We start from the raw sequence: 22075 nt of genomic DNA, 5'->3' as shown, positions 1-22075 counted from the left end.
TTTTACTGTCAGAAGATCTTCAGTAGCCGTTGCAACTCTTTCAGTAACCGTTGTGACAGGTTTAAACAATTGTTCTGTGCCTTCTGCAAATTCTTGATGTGCTTGCAGTTATTGCTTAACAGAATCTCTCAGTGGAATATATTTCTTAATTGCCTCTAGTCGTTCTCGAGCTAACCTAGCTGTGTAAGATTCCTGCACTGGTGGCATTATTTGTTATAATTTTATTTTAATTGACAGTAGCAACGAGGGTGCAGCCTCTCCTCCATTAAGTTTGCCCAGCATTGAGGTGGCCCAAGCTTTATTTTTCAAAATGGAACCTTCCTCCGTTAAGGTAAGCCATATAGACTTCTTTTCTCGGATTTATTGAGGTGGGTTCACCCTCTCTGCTGCTAAAGGCTATTTTCTTCATCACCGAAATGCAACACTGATTGGAAGTTTGTCATAATTGGGCTCAATTAAGAAGTGAAAAATGGTTACTCAACACCAGATTTTATTTAAGTTAAAAATGATTCAAAACTGTTGCAAAACAAACCCCCACACAGTTCTAGAAATAAAATTAGAATATTACTTTCACATGTGATAGACTTCATAGCTCAACTGTGCTCACACAAATTCAACTCACATCTATAAATAAAGTAATTTTGAAAGTTAAACCAGACAGTTATTGATACAACATTTTTATGAAGAATTCTATACACTCAAATACAATCAATTCATTATTTGGTCATTACATTAGGTAATGCTTACCATTTGGATTAAAATTTGAAATTTTATATTCTCTAAATGGGAATGATGAAGTTTAATGCAATTATTTATATAAACTGTCTGACCATGCTGTTTTAAATCTTACACGTCAAAAATACATAAATTCAACTCTCCGACCAGATTAGTTGAACAAACTGAAGTATTATTCAAATAGTTTGTCAAAAATCAATCAAAATATTGCTAATTACTCTGAAGTGTCACAATCTCTATATATAGTAATTTTGGTTCTCCAAAAGAAATTATAGTTTACTGTTTAGCACTGGTTTGAGTAAACATATCTATATTTTATAATTAAATTTAATACATTAAATGCTTTTGCCCAAGAAAAATACATTATTTTCTTCTAGGAAATCATGGCAGAAAATTCATTAGGTGTAAGGATTGTATCTACTTTCTCTCAAATTCATTGCATACAGCAACATTAGCATATTAAACTTCATCTCATTGCAGTTTATTCTCTATTGCCAAAGTACAGCAGTAATTACTCAGAATTATGGGTTACAAGTTTATCATTTCCACTGAATGTATTACATCAAACTTCACTGACTAATTTAGACTATGTGGTTATTTGCAACAGGCATTAGATCTATATTACTATGCAGATATGTGGTGAAATTCAAATGAAAATATTTAAAGCTGCACTCTGCAGTGTATCAGATTTATGAATTAAACATCATATTGCATGCTACAAACAGTAGGAACCTTTAAACTGAGCAATGCAGTATTTCACTTTTAATTGACAAGATCAAATTTGACATTTGCTTAGACAAACTTTTGTCGTGAATTTATTATTTTAGTAATTCAGGTCAAAGTTAAATATGAAAAAATGGCATTCTAGCATCAACCCCAAAAAACAGTTAAAACCATTTCATCATTTCTCTACATCAGATGGTGAGGAAAATGTTTATAGTATTGTTGTAGGTCATGAGCCTGTACATGTTTTTAGAATTAGTGACTGACTTGGATTCCAAAATAATTAATAAAATTGAGCCAAAATTCATTCTGGAGGTTACCAGCTTACCTAAAAGAGAGTGATTTTTAAAGGCAAAGAATACGAAGTTTTTACCTAAAAATCTTTTCTAAAAATAGTCCTACTATAGTTACAAAATAGTTTCCATCTAATATCTGATAATGATGTAAAAATTTGTCCCTCAACTCTCTCAGCTATTTCATACAACTACAGACAGCCACTAATAGTCACAAATTAAAGATGAAAAATTTTGCAAATACTGAAATGTTATTTTATGAACCATGAAAATTTTCCTACAAAATATTAAACTATGTCTATGCTTCCTTAAATGTAATAAAATAAAGTTATGTAAATTAAAGCGGAAAATGTGGCTCATTATGAAAATGTATACTGACTTTTATTTTAAAAACACCATATTCATAAATCTGGCAATTCAATCCAATTTACCAATCACATATCTGTAGGTCAATAGCATTAAAATTCTCACAAACTTTAATTACATTTACATATATATATGTAATTAACATTTGATAACGTAGTAGATGTAATTTGTCATACCCTTTAATTTTTTCCACATAATTGATGATAAAGACCCTCATATGTCTGTATGAACATTTTGTGGATAGATAAGAATTTGTATTTTTGAACAATTCTTATTCATGCAAATTAAGTACAGAATTATAAGACTGATATGTTTAAGAATTAAACAATATATATTAGAACTGTAAAACAAAGTAAAAAGAAAGAAAAAAGAACAAAATCCAGCAGAAGAAAGATCATGTTGACTGAAAATCTTTTATACTTCACTAATTACATAACATTTTTTTTCGTTTATTTCAATAATTTCTTGTGGTGAACAATGTATATCTTTCCAAACACAAGTACATTTTACTGAAATTAATACAAACTTTGATGCTGTGTACATCTCGATCATTAGCTATCGATTTTTCTAATCAACGAAAATAAAACACATGCTGAATTTGACATAAGAGCTGAGAAGTGTTTACAGTAAATCCTGTTATCCATTAATGCAAATTATAATGAAATAATCCCCATCATTATAAGCATGCCAGGGTCTGTACATATAAAATTGGTTCTGTACACAAGTTTTGTGTCATATAAATTAAAACCATTGTCAGTGCAAACAATCATGACCCAATAATGTAACTTGACTTATATGAATTAGAAATGTTCTATTTGATGGGTGGTTTTTAAATATAAATACATAAAGTTTACGTAAATTCATTCATGTCACATCTGTAACCTCAAGGTTCTCATTTTTGTATACACTATAAACAACCATAAACATGCATATACAGAGCACCCCCTTCTATTCTGTATTTTTTCTTGGGCCAACTCTTCAGGTAAAGAACATTGTTTACCCATCAATATATTTATTCAAATAAGTCTTTTAGACATGCAGTACTTGAGATCTATATTGTTTATTTTTAAATGAGGTACATTTAAATTAATATGCATGTATTTTGTAATGTGTATGCAAAGTGGCAAATGAATGGAAGGAAAGATGAACAAAATCATTACAAATATGGACCATAAAGAATGGTGTTCCATTTACACCATTTATCTATGTATCATTCTATTATAGAGACATCCTGAACAGTCAGAGATGCATTCCTGAACAAAGGAGAAAGACAGAGATCTGTTTATACTTCAGTAATACATGCCAGGAAGATAAAAGGTAAAAATGTATCTCAAACAGTTTCAGTTTCCGAAAAACCCAAAACATTTAAGGACAGATATACAGATTGACACAGCAACATCTATATAACTTTATGTTACATACCACAGCACAAAAGGTTACATCTAGTTTGGCCATGTTTACATTTGGAGTTGTGGTAGCTCACTGGTAGAGTATTAGACTCACAACCCAAGGGTCAAGGGTTCAGTACCTGCCAAGTCAGATTGTGTATCCTTGGCAAGGGCACTTAGCTTCCATTTCTTTGGCATGATGGCCAATAATGTGTTAAAAATGAAGTTAAAATCCACACATAAACAAGAGTCCACTGAAGGGAATGATGCTCTACTGGCATTAAAGACATGACCATTTCTACATTTTAACTGCTGATTGTTGAAACCATCTCTGATATCATGCAACATGATATTCAAATTCATTGCTGTATTAAATATCATATTGGCACCATTTTCAGTTAGGACTAACTAGGTAACATTAGACAGCTGTAATTTGAAAAATCCATGCTGATATAGCCATCCATTTTGGTGGAGTAGAGATATCAGTATTTTCAAAATGGCCACTGTGTTGGCCATATTCAGGATCAGACTGAACCACTTGGACAGTACAAGAAGTATTCTGGGGCAAACCCCATATCAATATCACTTTCCTTTCAGCAGGAGTAGTACTGTGGTGGATATCAGGTTAGATCCATTTTCATCTGGGATTTACTATATTAGAAGTCTTCTAGTGAAAGCCCAATGTTGATATAACCATGATTTTCTTTTCATGGGGTGTTCTGATGACAAGGCTTTCAAGAAGGCTGCCAACGGTGGCCATAGTGGAGTCAGATCAATATCATTTTCATTTAGGACCAATCATAAGTGTTTTATGGTTCATATTATTGATCCATTCATTAGATGTAGCAATAATGAGATTTTCAAGATGGCCACTGAGGCAGCCATATTAGACATTAACTTGGCTCAGTTTTCATTTAGACATCAAAAGCAATTCTCTGGTGAAAACTTCATTCAATATGATTTGTGTTCAGGAGTAGTTATAACATGGCTGTTATGGCAGCCACATTGGGCAGAACATTTGTACCATTTTCATTTAAAATCAGCTAGATATCATAAGAAGTCTTTAGGGGAAAACTCAACATAGATACACCAATCAATTCAGGAGAAATAGTGATAATATTTTCAAGATAGCCATTGTGGTAGCCATATAGTATGACCCAAGCAATGCCATTTTTCATTTAATACAAATGAGACCATTGGTTAAATTTGTATTTAAAGTTTAAAGGCGACCCTGCTAGTATATTGTAACAATAAATATTTGTGCTCATGAATGGACAACAGACAATCCCATAAGCTCTTCTGGTTAGTAAAGCTAAAAACAAAATCAGTATCGTTTCTTTTCATTTTCTCTTCATAACTATAATTATACACTGGACATGTCATCCGTATGGAAGAGTGTCAAACAGAGAACTCCTGGTTTCTGAAAAATTCCTTTCTTTCCCATGTTTTCAAACAGATTATACCCTATGCGTGTGGTCTTTGATGTGTATTCTTGTCGTTTGTTCATATAAATGGTGGCAAAGCCCATAAACTGGTCCTTTAACCTGTTCTTGTTCCAAACCTGAAAGGAGAAGGTGAACTACTACTATACAGTAAACAAAAAGGTATTGATATTGAGTCAGTCCTATCTCAGTGTACATGTACTGTAAAGCAGTCAATATTTTCATTGCCAAAATCATCTGCTTATAATCTTATGTCAAGTGTTTTAATTTTAGAGTACTGTCCACTGGACACTATTTTGATATTTTATGACTTTTAGCAATATTTTCAGATGTTTTGTTGTTGTTGTTGTTGAGTTTAACGCCATTTTTCAGCACACGATAGGCTATACATGGTGGCCAGTATTAATGGTAGAAGAAGAACCCGGGAAAACCCCAGAATGAACCAACGACCCATGAGAAGCTACTGGCAAGCTTTCTCACATACCCACATTAGCCAAATCTGAGATTCAAACTGACGCAGACAGAGATGAGATGGTAGTGATCTGTAACGGAGAGCACTTTAGACCACTCGGCCACTCGGGGGCCCCTTGAGATGTTTTACCTTTGCAGATGACTGACTGCTCTTTTAGTATAACTAGATTACCCGCAAAAACCATCTTTACATCGCAAGTGCTAAAGAGTCTTTAAGAAAAATCGGAATTAGTTAAGGAATTAAAAAACTTGTATCTAAACCTTAACACCAGTCGCTGTGATTGTGACCTGGACTTTAACTTAAAAGTGGCATGTAAGCATTACAATGGGGAGTCTTGGCTCCATGTCAACAACAATGTATGAAGTTTGGCTTCAATATACATTCTGCTTCAGTAGTTTTAACAGAGTTCATAGTGGGGATTTGCTATATGTGACAATTTGTAATAGAAAAGCTCATTTAGTCACTAGCAACTTTATTTAATAGGGATTACAAAGCACCTGGCATACCTGGTAGCTGCCACTGGTAATCAAACTATAGTCTTCTGTATAAGTAGTCAGGCACAGTTACCACTGGACATAAAGGTCTGGACCAGTCAGATTATTTAAGTATGTAACCTTGCACAGAGTGCTACATGACTGTAAAATGATTTTTATGAGTGCAACCTACATTTCTAACCAATCACAAACCTGTTATTTGCCTGCATAAATTCCATTTATTTGGGAACTGCTCATTCATGACCATTGATCATTAACTTTTATTATGTGGGTTTGTTACCAGTCAACGATTCCTGTCAGTGACATGTTGGAAAGGTGAATGTTCACATTTTTGATTGATGATGAAAATAGTGTCTGTCCCATAAACATACCCAAAACAATCATTATTGCTATTGCTCATGGGTGGAAGTCACAGGGAACTGGATGAAAATTATGCATGCCATAAGCAAGCAAGAAAGAGAGAGAGATGGTATGTTTAGTTAACTACATACCATGGGTCAAGTTTAATAAGACATAAATCCAGTTTATTCCAGGAGATTTATTGATATTTAAACATGAGCTATCAATTGCAAGTCATTCTTTTCTCAATAATTTTAATTCTGGTGCATTGTCCATTAGAACAAGGTGCAGTAAAGTAGACAATATTTATGATGGAGGGTGTTTGATCATATTCCCTCCAAAACTTTAAATTTAATCATTATTCTCCACATGCATATTAAATAACGTGTTGTTAATTGGAAAGTCTGCTCACCCAAGGAATCAAATTTCCTGTTTTTGAAATTTAGGTACTCATTCTAACATTTCTTCAATGGGGGAAGGTCTCTCTAATTCCATTAAGGATTTTTACTCACTGTTTTATTTAAATGTCCTTCTAATTCATTCATGGATTTTGAATCAGGGTTATTTTTTCAGCATTTGATTGTACACCTTGAACATAAAAAATTAACCAAGTCAAAATCTTGACATCATCCTCCATCTGATTACACCACCATTCCCTTGAATGACCAAGCAGTGGAAGGTAATATTTGCACTGTATCAGCCTATACACATGCATGTGTTTCTTCTTTAGTAATGCTTCTCCCAACAATCTTCACAGAACAGTGTCTAAGTACTCTGATTTCATAAAGTCATGGAAACAAGGGTTACATTTTAAGTGAGTTAGAGTTTATTAAGAGAAAACTTAACAAATAAGAAACATAGTCACTTACTTCACTTCTTCAGTTTCTGATTTGCTAAGATTTGATTTTAGAAAAAAAATGAAAACAAAAACAACTCTGACCATTACTTCAATAGTGTTTTGTTCATATTTGGTTCAATGAGTTCATTTTATGCAATTGTACAAAGAAGATAGTTGCAAGATGTATAATTTCTACATGCCAGACCTAAAGTGACTAGTACTGTGTAATTATGATATATCATGGCTGTCTGCATACTGTATTATTAAATTCATATCTGCTGTATGCAGTTTCGGATCAGTAGTCGGTAATAAATAGACTACTGGTAATATGTTTTTATTGACAATAATTATATATATATATATATATATATATATATATATATATATATATATATATATATATATATATATATATATATATGAGAGCTATTTGTGGTAATAAATGCAACATACTTTAATATAAACAGCTAATCATTATATTTGTATGCCAACACCTTAGTTTGGTAGGTTAACACCATGTTTTAATATAGTCTAAGAGTTTAGGAACAGACATTATGAGATGTTCTGTTATGATATAGCATATGTTTATGAACTACATTTTTAGCAGCCCTGTTATGACATAAGATCCGGTGTTCTTGAATGGATGTTGTGTCATATTCTGTTACAATATAGTAAATAATATTTATGACCTGTCATTGTTAGGTTTCTGTTACACTATAACATAAGATATTCATGAATTTACATTTCTGATGTCTGTTAAAACATCACATACAGCAGGAGACATTATTATGTGTCTGTCACAATAAAATATAATATGTTCCTCAACTGACACTACTACGTGTTCTTATAGTTTTTTTATTTAGTTGTCCTACTCCAGTATAAGATGTTTGTGAACTGATATTGATGCCAATAAAGGTCAATTATACAGTGTAAGCCAATATTTTGTGTCCTATATATTTTCCCTATATTTGTGGTATCATGACCACGTATTTGTAATTATGTTGTCAAGAATATATATTTTTAAGAAATTAGAGGAATGATGAGAGATGTGAAAAATTAAATTGTATAAAATATTGTACAGTATCTGTTGAGTAGTGACAAAGTTATATAGCAGTGAGGTATCCTGGACAAAGAAAAGCTTTTGGTTGTATAGTAATGTGGGACTGCATGCATTATGATTTCAGGGCCACACTTGTGGTGAAGACAATCTCTAGAGGCGTTTTTCTTTAAAATCATAGACAATGTATTAATGGTCAAGAATTTTACACTTGATTTATTTTACGTCATATGTTTTATAAGTTTCTGCAACATTATTAAAACCACTGACGAGTTCCATTGTTGTATTAGACATGTCTTTCAGATGGAAAAAATAAGAAGTCTTGGAGTGGACCAGAAACCTTGAATGGGTGACAAATTGACTATACCACTAATCAACCAACCTGTCCACCACAGATGTCTACAGCAATTGATGCTAACACCTAATTAACATACAATCCAATAAAACCATATTTAAGCTTTTTTTATATTGTAACTTTGAACATCAATATCTAAAACAAGAATGTTAGAGGTCCAGTTCCAGCATGTCAAACTCGTGATTGAAGTATTGATGTGAAATGTGTAACCTTGACCTCAAGGTTAAAAGGTTAAGCAACCATGTTCCAGAACTAATTTTCTTAGCTTCATAATAATTCATCCAATCTATGAAAACAATATATCATGGGGTCAATGACATATAAGGAATTGAAAAAACTTTGATCCAAACCTTAACACGAATTGCTGTGATTGTGACCTTGACTTTAACTTAAAAGAGACATGTAAGCATTACAAAGAATGAAGAATCTTAGCTCCATATCAAGTATAATGACAACGTATGAAGTGATTTAGGAAATATATGCAGATGAAAGATTTTAAAGCAAATGTTAAATGTTGACAATGACCTCTATGATTTTCTTCAGGCTTTCATGGGGTTGACAACAATTAGGAGCTGAATTTAAAAAAAAAATATAGAGGTTAAACTCAGTTATCAGCACTACTTAAAAATTTCATCAACAGATTGTAAATAATGAAAAATGGAATATTCTAATAAAGTGGGAGTTAGTGGCCCTCTGCTGTAGGAATGAATTCCAATATGCATAAAAAATCTGCATGTATAAGAACTCAGTATCAAACCCAAGATCACTAACAATATGCTACTATCACACTAACAGCACCTCTTATTTGTCATGTTATATGACACTCATCATCTGACCTGCATTGTTGTGTTTGTGCAAGATAATTGGATGTAAATTACTCATAGGATGTAGATTCTTACCTCAATTATAATATTTTTGGTTGGATCAGACTGGTAAAGTGTGACCCTCTCATTCCAGACAGGGTTTAGAGTGTTTTCTTTGTGTGGTGTCCTCACAGTCTTACCCTCCCACTTGATTACACAGTAGGGGTCAGCAGCTGAATTACAGAAACAGATAACTTGTAAACTACACACTCTCAAATGTATTATGATCTGAGCTGACAACTATATAGCAATAAATTGGAAATCTAAGAGGAGGGAGTGCTAGTAGTGTACATAAATGTGTAACATAAGTAGCTTTCATGACATCATCAAGAAAAAAAATGATTTAAATGCCTAGTTTGCAGCAATAGCCCATGCTCACAGACTTTAATTCTCATAAAGAACTGTCTCACAGAGTGATTGCTGAGATTAATCCATCTTGAGATGGTGTTTGTCATACTATCAATTACCTTTGAGGGGTGACAGTGACAGCTTAAACAATGTTTTTACTCTTTTGATTTATCCAAATAGAAATGTAAGACCCTAAATTGCTAAATCAGGCAATGAAATTTGTATTGATGCAGCACAGATGTAACTGAGATTGGGGATATCATCTGGATCAGGGGCAACTGAGATTGGGGATATCATCTGGATCAGGGGCAACTGAGAATAGGGATGTCATCTGGATCAGGGGCAACAGATATTGGGGATATCATCTGGACCAGGGGCAACGGAGAATGGGGATATCATCTGGATCAGGGGCAACTGAGAATGGGGATATCATTCGGATCAGGGGCAACAGAGATTGGGGATATCATCTGGATCAGGGGGCAACTGAGACTGGGGATATCATTTGGATTCAGGGGCAATGGAGATTGGGGATATCATCTGGATCAGGGGCAACTGAGAATGGGGATATCATCTGGATCAGGGGCAACTGAGATTGGGAATATCATCTGATCAGGGGCAACGGAGATTGGGGATATCATCTGGATCAGGGGCAACTGAGATTGGGGATATCATCTGGATCAGGGGCAACTGAGAATGGGGATATCATCTGGATCAGGGGCAATGGAGATTGGGGATATCATCTGGATCAGGGGCAACTGAGAATGGGGATATCATCTGGATCAGGGGCAACGGAGAATGGGGATATCATCTGGATCAGGGGCAACTGACATTGGGGATATCATCTGGATCAGGGGCAATGGAGAATGGGGATATCATCTGGATCAGGGGCAACTGAGAATGGGGATATCATTTGGATCAGGGGCAACAGAGATTGGGGATATCATCTGGATCAGGGGCAACTGGTTCATGGTTAGAAACCCATCTGGCAAAGAACTGTTACAACTCTAGGGTCACATACTTAAGTAACAGAAAAGAAGCAAAACCAACAGGTTTTCATAAAACATAAAAAAACAATTTAATTATCAAAGTTACAAATGAAAAATGAGAGAGGAACTTACAGCTTCATGAAGTGAATCCACATTAATCCTTATAAAGGTCTATGAAAGTCCTAAACGAATGAAAAGTCCCTTTGAAATTTCAATGCTGGAAATGTAATGGTCCTCCAAGAACCATGACATTGTCAAAATGGCATTGCCCAGAATTCCTTCAAATAATTTATAACAATTCTAGAATAATATTTTAGTCCAAATCTTGCACACTTTCTGCTTAGTATACTGAACAGTCCACACAAATGTTTTTCTCTCAAAAAATATCTAAGTACAACATAAAACACATCTGCAGACTTACATCAAGAACACAATAAGTGTGAATGACTCCAAATATTGGAATGCATCTGATTGCTTAATTTTCTTCTTATATACACTGTATATTGTGACTGCGCTTCACAGTAGACCCAATGTGACAGCATACTCTATTAATTTTATGTCGAAATAAGATATTCATGTGACCTCATGCAACCAATGGGAAGCCACAGAATTATTCTTGAAAGATCGACATCCCATCAGTGACTGAGAAAATATATCATAGGTGCCATTTTAAGTCTTATTATTAAGATTATTATTATTAATTGTCAACACATATGTAAACATCTATTTATAGATCCAATGCAATATTATACTTAAGTCATGTAGGCCAAACTTAAATAAAGATATTCTGTACAGCCATGAAAAAGAATGATAAAAATTAGACAAAATCATGTTCCACGAGTTACGGAAAATATCGATATGCATAACAGAACATATACATTACATTAGTTGCCACTGAATTTTAAACAGTCCATTCCCACTGACAGTGCATGAATTTCACTCTTTCTCTTTCTTCACTTAATAGGGAAGGAATGATGGCTGTCTTATGGATACGGTTCTTAAAGGTGGTTTGAATGCCAACCAAAGAAGACATGAAAGGTTCCAGATAGGCATTAACAAGTTAGAGACAGCTCTCTGAGTACATAATGAGATCAAAACCTCATTGCTGTTGTGTCAAAAGAAAGTAAATCTTTAACTACCGTTAAAAGGGAGCAGAAAGGATCAATATGTTTCTTGCTACCCCAATTACAATTTTTCTCAACTTAACCTGTTATGTATATTTAATTTGTATTCTTTGCTGGCATTTTTCTCCATGATTATATGTTATGTGTGACTGTATTCTGTAATTGACCTTACTGCAAAATCAGTTCACTTTATAATGTACCTGACTATGGCCATTGATTTTGCAAATAACGTATTACATAGCTAGTATTTCTCTGTAAGTATATATTAAATACTGGGATCATTATCAATGGAAGTAAACATGTTTATCTTAATTTTACTCTAGGACATCATGGTAATTCCCCATGGAAAACCTGGTGTACCTGATGTTTGCCATGTTCTTTATCATAATTTTAGTAATAGACCTTATCTTGTTGACAACTTAGAATGATCTAGAAATGAACTTTTGACCCTCATCATGGTTCTATTTTTGTGTCTTAGTTTCTATATAATGTTATTTAATTGAGAAATTAGCCAGTTTTGCCTTAACATCTTGAAGAAGTCAATCAGTCATATTGTTGTGTTCAATTTTTCATTTTGGTGGAATTTTTATTCAAATTAGTATTCACTGGAAATAGGAAGTGCTTATCAATACTATTCTTTGACAGGAACATTAACTTGGAATTATACTGAATTCAGACAAGAATAGTTTTGGATTATTTTATTTTGATACATAAAAAAAAAACGGTTAACACATCATCACTATTCAGGCCATTGGCACATTACCATGTTCTAGACTACATGTACATCAAGGCATTCAATATTTGAACTTATTTAGAATACCACTTGAATTCAGTTGGAACTTTATACATTTGGACTTGTGATAAACGTTTAGGACAATTTGAGATTAAATTCACAATACTGTAGGTTCTTTTTAAATTTCACTTTGTATTCTAGGGAAATAAAGTGCTTGTTGAATTTAACAAAACTTGATGATTTTTACTCTTTTATGTTGCCTAATTTAAGACCATAGCGTTGTGACAAACATAATTCACATTGTGGGTTGATTGTTTTCGAACCTGAGCCAAACAGCTGACAACCCTGCTCAAAACTGATCGTGGCATATAGATCATATGAAAAAAAGTGGTGAGAAGGCGGATAATCTCATCCTCTGTGCTGCAACAGTTGACACCTCCTCAGAAATAATTCAATGGGCACAATTCCCAACAGGATATGGAGAGTGATGAACCATGGCTGTTGGAATGATAGGGGACAAGTAGTATAAGCCATAACATACAAGCCCTGACTCTGTGAAAAACTTGAGGGATTGTTCTGAAAGTTAAAAAGACATAAGCATACAGTCATTCCCACTTCAGACTGAATGCATCCATTGCCCAAAAACTAGATAGACTAGTTGAATCTAGGTTGAGGTTTGGACCATGGCAAGGAAATCCCAGTCAAGGGGTTATATTATTTGTCTCCCCACAAGGATATGCCAAGTGGGGAGACAAGCAATGTAACCCCACATCTGGGATTTCCTTGTCTTGGTGCAAACACTGACATAGATTATTTTTCTCACCAAATATTTTTCCAACTAAATTAGAATAATTGATATTATTACTGTATTATCACATTTAATCGATCGATGTCATATGAAATTGACAATAAATAATGAATATCTTTAAATTTTAACTTTCATCAGTTCTAATTTTGAAAACGTACGATGGTAGACAGTAGTGAAAATTAATGTGCAGTACAATATGCCTAGAGGGTACAGTTCCAACAAAGTGTGTTGTGACATCATGAGATTTTTAATTCACGACTTGCTCAGAAATTTATATTTTCTGTCCTGGAAATATAACAAGGGAGTTGCTCTCACTAGAGCAACGATAGGCTGCATGGAAATCTTTTGTAGAATAGCATGTGGGCTGATGAATGAGCCACTCTGGTTGGTAAGTACAGGAGTTTACATTTGCAATCACGTTATTATATTTGATTCAACTGGGGTGGATTGTAGGTGTTTGACAAAGTTAGAAGAAACCAGTTTGATATAACACATTTCTGGTTTCTGCCGGCTTTGCAGTAGCACTTGAGAGAGTTTGGCTTTATGTGACCAGTGATGTGTATTGCCTGTGTGTTTGGAATATCAAATAGCTTGACTTGTGTGTATGTGTGTATGTCTCAAAATGTTTTTTTTTATGGTGTTTTCAAAGTTGGAGAGGTCTTAAGTTGCATTATGAGTGAAATTCTTTTTGCAATGTTGTTGTTGTTGTGGTTGGATTTTATAACACCTTTGTCAGGCACATCAGAACACATCAAGGGTTTCTTTTTAAAAGTAGTTAGTAGCAAGTGGACACTGTGACTAAGACGACAGGTCTGATATAACCAGATTGAGATAGAAAAAGTAAGGTTAGCAAACCAGATTTCTCTGCCGCATGGGTGAGAAAAAGCGCAACCATGTTGTAAACTACCGGTAGTCTACAACTCGCTTACCACATAGCTGAAAACTCTCTCCACTGCTGACTAATGCAGGGACAATTTTGTGAGGATCATGCCATTGATGTCTGGACAGAATATTTATCGCTTGCAATGTGGTGGACTCTTTTGACTCTCTCCATCTGAGGTTGCAGACTTTCAAGAAATGAGAAAGTATGCAACTTCCTCTTTGATGGCTGGGATATCATGATTGACATGTTGTCAATGGTGACCACACATAGCAAAGTTGTACACAGTTTTTGAACCCATGCAGTGCTACAAACACAGTCCACATTTCTATTATTATGGAGGAAAGATTTTTCCAGAGATCATAAGTCCAATGAGATTACTCCCTTGGGCCCTAGATGAACACCGCCGATTGAATCTGATGCATCGGCATACAAGGAAAGAGGTCTTGGAGACCATATCAAACTCTGATGGTGATGAAATTCAGATTCCAAGGGAATCTGAGCTTAAAGGAGTCACTGTGAGATCTCCAGTTTGCTAGAAGAAGGAATTGGAAAGGTCTTATATGAATAAATAAATCCACTGCCTCATTTGGAGTCCTCAGGGGGGAGAGAGAGAGAGAGAGACGGAGAGACAGAGAGACACAGAGAGAGAGACAGAGAGAGATAAGATGCAATGAAAGCTCTTTTTGAGCAGTACTGCTAAAAGAGAATGCATCTGTGTGATCCTTTTGGAGGAATTTACCCAAAAAGTAAGTAAAATTCTGTGAAGGAATCAGGTCTGATTTCTGGTGGTGGATTATGCTCAAGATGAGTCACTGCCCTCAAATAGAATGGCAGGTCTCTTAGTAGACACATCTGAAAATATCTTGTATCAAGCAAGTTGGTGATGATGGGAATGCTTAGTGAGCTATTAGTGAACAGTTATTACTGCCATTCCCAAGGTACAGGCTGTGGGAGTTACCTCTCTTCCCAGGCCACAGGTAAGAGAATGAAGCTGAGAGACCTCCTGGATTTCCTATGGGAGATAAGATGGCAATGTGGATATATATACTGAAGAGGTCTATGGAGACTGCCCAGCCATTCAACCTTATGGAGTTCCTCTGTGGTGGACATCATCTAAAAAGCTAGCAGTCTTTTGGAAAACTATGTTTAATAAGAACGGATTGAGTCAAAATATTCCCTATTCTTAGAAACAATATATGGCAATATAATCCATGACTTTGCTTGTTTTTCACCATCTCTACTGCCTCCATCCTTAGAACGGTGTTGATCACTCACGTTAAAAATTCAAGGTTGGTCTGGTGGAACCAAAATGGAGCTTCTTGATAAAGGTAGAGGGTCCCAGAAGCACAACTGGTAACCTTTGTTTTCACTACAATTGGTGATCATTTATTTATTTCAAATAACGTGAAGTTTTATCACATTAATTCAATAACATGCCTATGTGTTAGATATAAAAATATTATATATTTAAAACTTAGCAAATGCCTTTCCAACTTTTCTTTTAATTATTACTTACATGTATGTGTTTCCAGTCTAGAAAAGGCCGCCACTGTATTCAACTTTCTGCATGAAGTAAATATTATTACTATCTTTTGTACAATTATATGAGATTCTTGCATCATGACCTTTGGAACCAAGCATTTGGGGGTAAGGCGGGGTTGGGGGTTATCAGCTAAGCCTTGACATGTAAATCCGTGAAGAAGATGAGTAATTACTTCCAAAGGTAGGAATGCATAGGCCTACAATCAGTCCCCCTTGAGACTGAAGGTATCCACTGCCCATGCCCTCTGGCCTAGAACTGGAGAGACATAAAGAAACAGCGTGTTGTTCAACCAAGTTGCAACAAGTCTACTAATGAATTAGCCCGGCCCACACACAAAGCTGAAAAGTCTCTTCTTTATTGACTGATGCACAGACTATTCGATGACAACAATCAATCCATGTCTGGAGAGGCTGTCTCCCGGGATATTTTCTACCTGGAATGTGATGGATTCTGAGAGTAATCCCTTCTGTCTTTGTCCATCTGAGGAGGTATTTGAATGCCAAGCACTAGTTCCTGTTTGATGTCAGAGGTATGTTATGATTAACCTGGAGGTAATCTTGATAATAAAACTCCAGATATGCCGATCTTTGTCCTAAATATGTAATTGAACCAAATTATGTATACTGGTGGAGGAATTTAACTGCAGAAAACTATTATCATAACTCATTTATAGTTACAAAGATTGAACGAATGAGGTTACCAAGGGGAAATAGGCCACTGAATGAACCTCAGTCAAGAAGCACTCGTGAAACTCGCATGTCAGAGATGTTAGTTTAGTTTACTGGAAAATGGAAAACAAAGATAAAAACACCATATATATATATATATATATATATATATATATATATATATATATATATATATATATATATATATATATATAAACACAAATGTCACATAAGGTAATTCACCTCAATGAGAATAAGAATTCATGTGTATTACTGCAAAGTCTCACTATGTAACTCTCTAGTGATACATATAGCAGAAGTCTGCAATCACACACCTGCTGTATTGTATGCTAATGACAAGTGATATAACAGCTCTCAAAATTTTATTTAGTTATTTTGCCATCTGTCTCAAGCTGGAACGTTGCTTTTCTTTAATTCATTTCTTTTTTACAAGGTTGCAGGTTGCTTTCTCTAGAAATATGCTTGGTTCTGGCTTGTGCAGTGTGCCGGTTGTCTTTTTTTATGAGGACATTCCTTAGTATCTGTTTCAACTTGAATTTATTTTGTCGGCTTAAAAAGAAAACTTTCTTGGTGTGTTGAAGAATGTTGTATTGTTTAAAATTATTGCAAACTTTTAACTTCTGGTGCTCGGAAAATGTGTGAGTCTGACTGAGTTAATTAAAATAGTGTTTGAAACATAAGTTCAAGACTTTGTGAAATGTGGTTTATATCTAATTTGTGTTGTTACTTTTTCTCTCAATCATTACCCATTTATGTTTAAAGGTAATTCCAAATTGATATTATCCAAACTCTAGTCCATGTTGTACCTGACCAGTAACATCTGTTCAGTAAACAAAATAATGTACAGTTAAAATTTTCTTTATGATTTCAGATCATTATTAACAGCAAACAGATTTACATTCTTGATTCTGACATCATAATCTTCTTGAATGGAAAAATTCATTCAGTGACACTATTTTCAGAAAATGCTAATTGTGATCTACGTTAAACATAGAGTTTTATAATTTTGTTTAATTAAAACATTTGTCATTCCTGTGATAACATCTGAAACAGAAATCAAGTGTACTGTTGTGCTCAGTTGTTGATTTGGGTGGAATTTTTCATTGAAAAGTAGTATTCTCTTGAATTACAAAGTGCTCAATAATATTCTTGGCCATAAACATTAACTTGAAATAACAGTATAGTGAATTCAGACAACAACATCTTGGATTATATTACTGTGAGTTATCAAACAATTTTAGCACATAATCACACTTCAAGCCACTGGTATGTAAGGACATTCAAGATTACAGACACATCAACACTTTCAACGTTGGATCTTATTTCGAGCACCACTGGAATTTAGTTAGGACTTTATTCATATGGACTGGAGATATAACTTTTCGGACTATTTGGGATTAAGTGTGCAATACTGTAAGTTCTGTTTAAATGTTGTTCTCTTTGTAACCTAGGGAATTAAATTAGTTGCTGAATTTTACAAAACTTGTTGGTTTTTGCTTTTTCTCTGTTACTTTGTTTAAAACCATATAGTCATGAAAGGTATCATTTTTCTTTTTTTTCAAATAGCCTGTGATGTAGTTGGTAAGTTTTCTCGTTTTCTCCTTTAAGAGAAACATGTTATGTTCTCTCATTACTTAAAGGATGCCAGATAAGCACAAAAACTATGCAAAAGTCTTTTTTTTTAAAAAAAAATGGAAACATATAAATTTAAATTATACACGAAGCTTGGGAGAAACTATCAAAGATGGGACAAAATATATGTGATTGATGATAAGTATGTCACCAGACACATTAGGTAATGAAAGTAATTATGTGCCCTTAGACATGTGACAATCACATGAAAACCAAGAGAAAGAAGAACGATATTCTGAATCAGGGCAATAATAAGGCATGAAACTAGGATCATGTTTATGTTTCTTTTCAGACCTCCAGGTATTAACTTGGACTGAACACTAGCATCAGGATTGTTGATAGCTCAATCATATTGTTGGTAAATAATATACAGTTGCAAAAGAAGCAGTGAAGTTAGCATAGCAATGCAGGAGAATACTGTAAAACTGCATACAAAGAATACACTGTTATTTTTGGAATTAAAGATTGTTGTATGCACTTATTGTTTACTTTTACTTCTTTGTAGCTGAATTTATTCGGAAACAATTACTTTTAAAAATTTATATTTAAGATTAGCTGCCGCATTTAATCTGTGTCTTGGAAACTCAGGAAAAGACTTCACCTAAAATTACATGGCTGCGACTTCTTATTAAATAAGGAAAAATAAAAAATCTAAAACAAGTGTAATAAGCACAATAAAAGTCATTTGAAACAAAATTATAAAGTCAGTGGAAAATATGAGACATTTGGAAATCTTTTCCAATTATGACCTGCTGAAAATACTTGGGATAGGCTTCTTTTGTGGTAAAGAGATATGAAATCAATACAAAATTGATGCAATTTAGGTCCTCATTTAACTATTACTTTCTAGTGGATTAGTGACAGGGTACCTTTCTCACACACTCCTATATATTGACCATTTCAAGCATGAATAGTGTAAGAAAATGTAAACCAACCTATAGATTTATGGTGATAGCATTGTTCGGACCATTAGCTATGTAACTGAAGAAATATTTTTTTAACATGTTCAAGGCATCAACATTTCACAAGCAATCATCCTTAAATAAATGGAATTATGGGTAATATATGACTGTATCTAATAAACATTAACTGAATAAGTTTCCACTTAGTGCTGTATTTTAAGCATGTATTAATATCACTTAGTCTTGGATCATGTGTACTCTTCTAGTTTGGGAAAACATTTTAAAATTCCACTTATTTTTCTTTACTATCTGTCTGTGCCGATTTTGGCTCAAGCCACAGTCAAAGTCATTATATGAATTACAAACTATGGTGGCACTTAAAATCCATGTTTAAACAACATTTTTGGCAATCAAAACATAAAGCATTTGTCTGCCAAATGTGCAGTACAAAGTCAATGATGGCTTCTGGTGTAACATAATTTTGAGGCTGAATTAACGCTGAAAGGGTCTAAATTAATAGGATCAGAGGCTTTTGCCAAAATACATTTTATCAATGAAATTTAAGTTGAAAAAAGGTAATTGCTGTGATAACTGCAGCAGATAAAGAGAGAATACTAAAGCTAAATAAGAACATGATTGGAAAAAAAACTTCAATAGTGCAGTTCTTTTCCGGTGAACCAGATGTGAATACTTTCTGGATAATTTGAGCACTTGATAAATCATTTATAACAGTAACAAAAGTGTCCATGGAAAACATGATAATGCACCAAAGATAACAGATTTAAGATAGCAGCAAAACAAGTTAATGATCTCAATTTTGTTATCCCATATCTATTGCATATTGCAGGAAAATCTAGTATTTCCTTTGTTCGTCTAAACTTTTGTGGATCTGCAAATTTGAAGGATTGGGAGAGAAAATGTCCCCTGCCTTTGGAGACCTAAGTTCATCACTACACTCATATCACTACATAGATGCAATATTTGAATGAATGAAAGTCGAAAAAACCTGTGTAGACTTTATCCTTCTAAAATATTCTATTAATATTTTTAGAAGTTTTCTACTTACATCTGTCGCTGTCCTGTGCTTCGAGACCCTTAGCTTCTGCTATTGTTATCTGTGTGACAGCCACCTTTCTCCTGCCGAAGATTTGAGCACAGCAATTTCCTGGCTGGGGCTCATCATAGACTAGCGCACTAAAACACCGTGTCACGATATATAAATCATTATATCTAAGCCTAGTGTACTTCTGTGATCTTTGAAAAGGAAGCATCCCAGCTACATCATTATTCTGGCATCATAATCTTTCCAGTCATTAACCTATTCTTATGGCAGAGCTGGATGATTCAAGATGTAGCAGATATTGTTCCTATATACATTTATCTTTTCTACATACCTGAAATATGTCATCATACATTTTAAACAACCTGGAAATCTGCCCATACTTTGAATTCACATAAACGCTGGAGTGTTCTCCCTGATAACCGATATTGTTATTTGGTAGAAGAATATCTGGATTGTATGATAATCCAAATATGAAACAAAATTGTATTGTTGTCATCAGAACAATTTGAAAATTTTACAACAGGACCATTTTTCATCAATAAAAGTCATCTACAATGATGAAAAACGGCGGGATATGATATCATCACTCAATTTTTAACAGCAGGCGAGAAACCAATTATCTTCCTTCATAATTATCATCTAAGTGGACCAAAACAGAGATATATAAAGGAAAGTAAATTGTACAAATTGTACCAATCAAGAACTCACGTCCGAGTATATAATAAATGGCACTTTGACATTTTATTAAGTAATTTGTTAACCCAATTTCTTGTATTTCAATATAGTTTGTGTCTCTATTTATCATGAGCTGTTATTGCATGTGCATTGTTATTGCCGTAGGATATCAGTAGCAGAAACATACCCAACATTGTACTTATATTCAAGGTAAATTAGATAGATCATGTTGCTAAGTTATCACCTTTAAAAATTGCTTGGCAACAAAAGTTAAATATTTCATGGGAGGACATTGAAATAAGGATAAAAAATGGCATAAAATTATACACATTTGTAACAAGGTTTTGCTTACAAAAAACATTATTGTTGAATCTATACAATGTAAATTTATATCATTGCCTATGTGATCTATTATTAAAAAAATATTCAAAGGCAATTAAGGAAAAACTACAAGACAAAAGTCTGTGAATGAATTCATCATGTGTTATTCTTACTAGATCTTAATGGTGGTTCTGCAAACCAAAGATAAGACCTGATTCGTTTATGAAAAACATATATTCCCCAATAACAGACTCTATCGACTAAACGTCAACCACTTAGCCCCATAAAAATCAAAACTGCAAACAGTTTTAAGAATTGATATAATAAAATGAATATTTAACTTATAATTCAGATCATATACTTATGCATACAAACATGCAAGCCAACTTTCCGATGTCTACCTCACCTGATGTTACTTTAACTGTGCTCAGAAAGCCTTGTTAACAAAATGGTTCAAAATGTGTTTAAGAAAGATAAAAATTGTTGTAATTGCATAAAAGATGTAATCATGCCTTCTAGATATCGAAACATATATAAACAACAAATTTAATATATCTCACGTGGTCATTGCTTAACTGTGCTTAGAACGTGTCTGTCAAAGAACAGTCCAAAACGATTTAAAATGTTTGAAAACTGAAATAATTGCTGGTTGCTGCAATAACCTGAAAATTAAACCAAGTCACCAACACACAAATACACATGTACCTACCATCGTTTGTTTAACTCAAGTTGTCTATACTGAATTGCACAAACAAGTATTTTGTCCAAATTTTTCAGAGTTAAAATAAAGTTTAAGCTTAAAACTGAGAGAATTCAAGTATAATAGTTTCACCTAATCAGAACAATGATAAATTGTTTAAAATTTCATGGATTGGAATCTAAATGTTTTTTGTGTGTGTGATATCATGCTAAAATGAATTCAGCACTGATATACAGAGCTAATATACTGAAAGCAGTGGCATAATACTTTCAATTTTGTTACCAGAAAGGTCTTCGACATTCC

General features: G+C 33.9%; 1 protein-coding gene across 1 annotated transcript in view; it reads right to left on the bottom strand.

The window, feature by feature from the left end:
• Nucleotides 1–490: 490 nt before the first annotated feature.
• Nucleotides 491–22075, bottom strand: part of LOC149798696 (calpain-5-like) — a 98014-nt gene continuing 76429 nt past the window's right edge. The window contains exons 10-12 of the mRNA XM_089957536.1: nucleotides 20080–20207; nucleotides 9402–9538; nucleotides 491–5066 (exon numbers count right to left, since the gene is read on the bottom strand). Coding sequence (XP_089813662.1) covers nucleotides 4869–5066; nucleotides 9402–9538; nucleotides 20080–20207 — 463 coding nt within the window. The 3' untranslated portion in view covers nucleotides 491–4868. The remainder of the gene's footprint in view (nucleotides 5067–9401; nucleotides 9539–20079; nucleotides 20208–22075) is intronic.

Source organism: Sinohyriopsis cumingii, chromosome 5 (genome assembly GCF_028554795.1).
Source record: "Sinohyriopsis cumingii isolate HCF-2022 chromosome 5, ASM2855479v2, whole genome shotgun sequence".
Taxonomy (NCBI): Eukaryota; Metazoa; Mollusca; class Bivalvia; order Unionida; family Unionidae; genus Sinohyriopsis; species Sinohyriopsis cumingii.
This window is presented reverse-complemented; position numbering and strand designations above follow the sequence as displayed.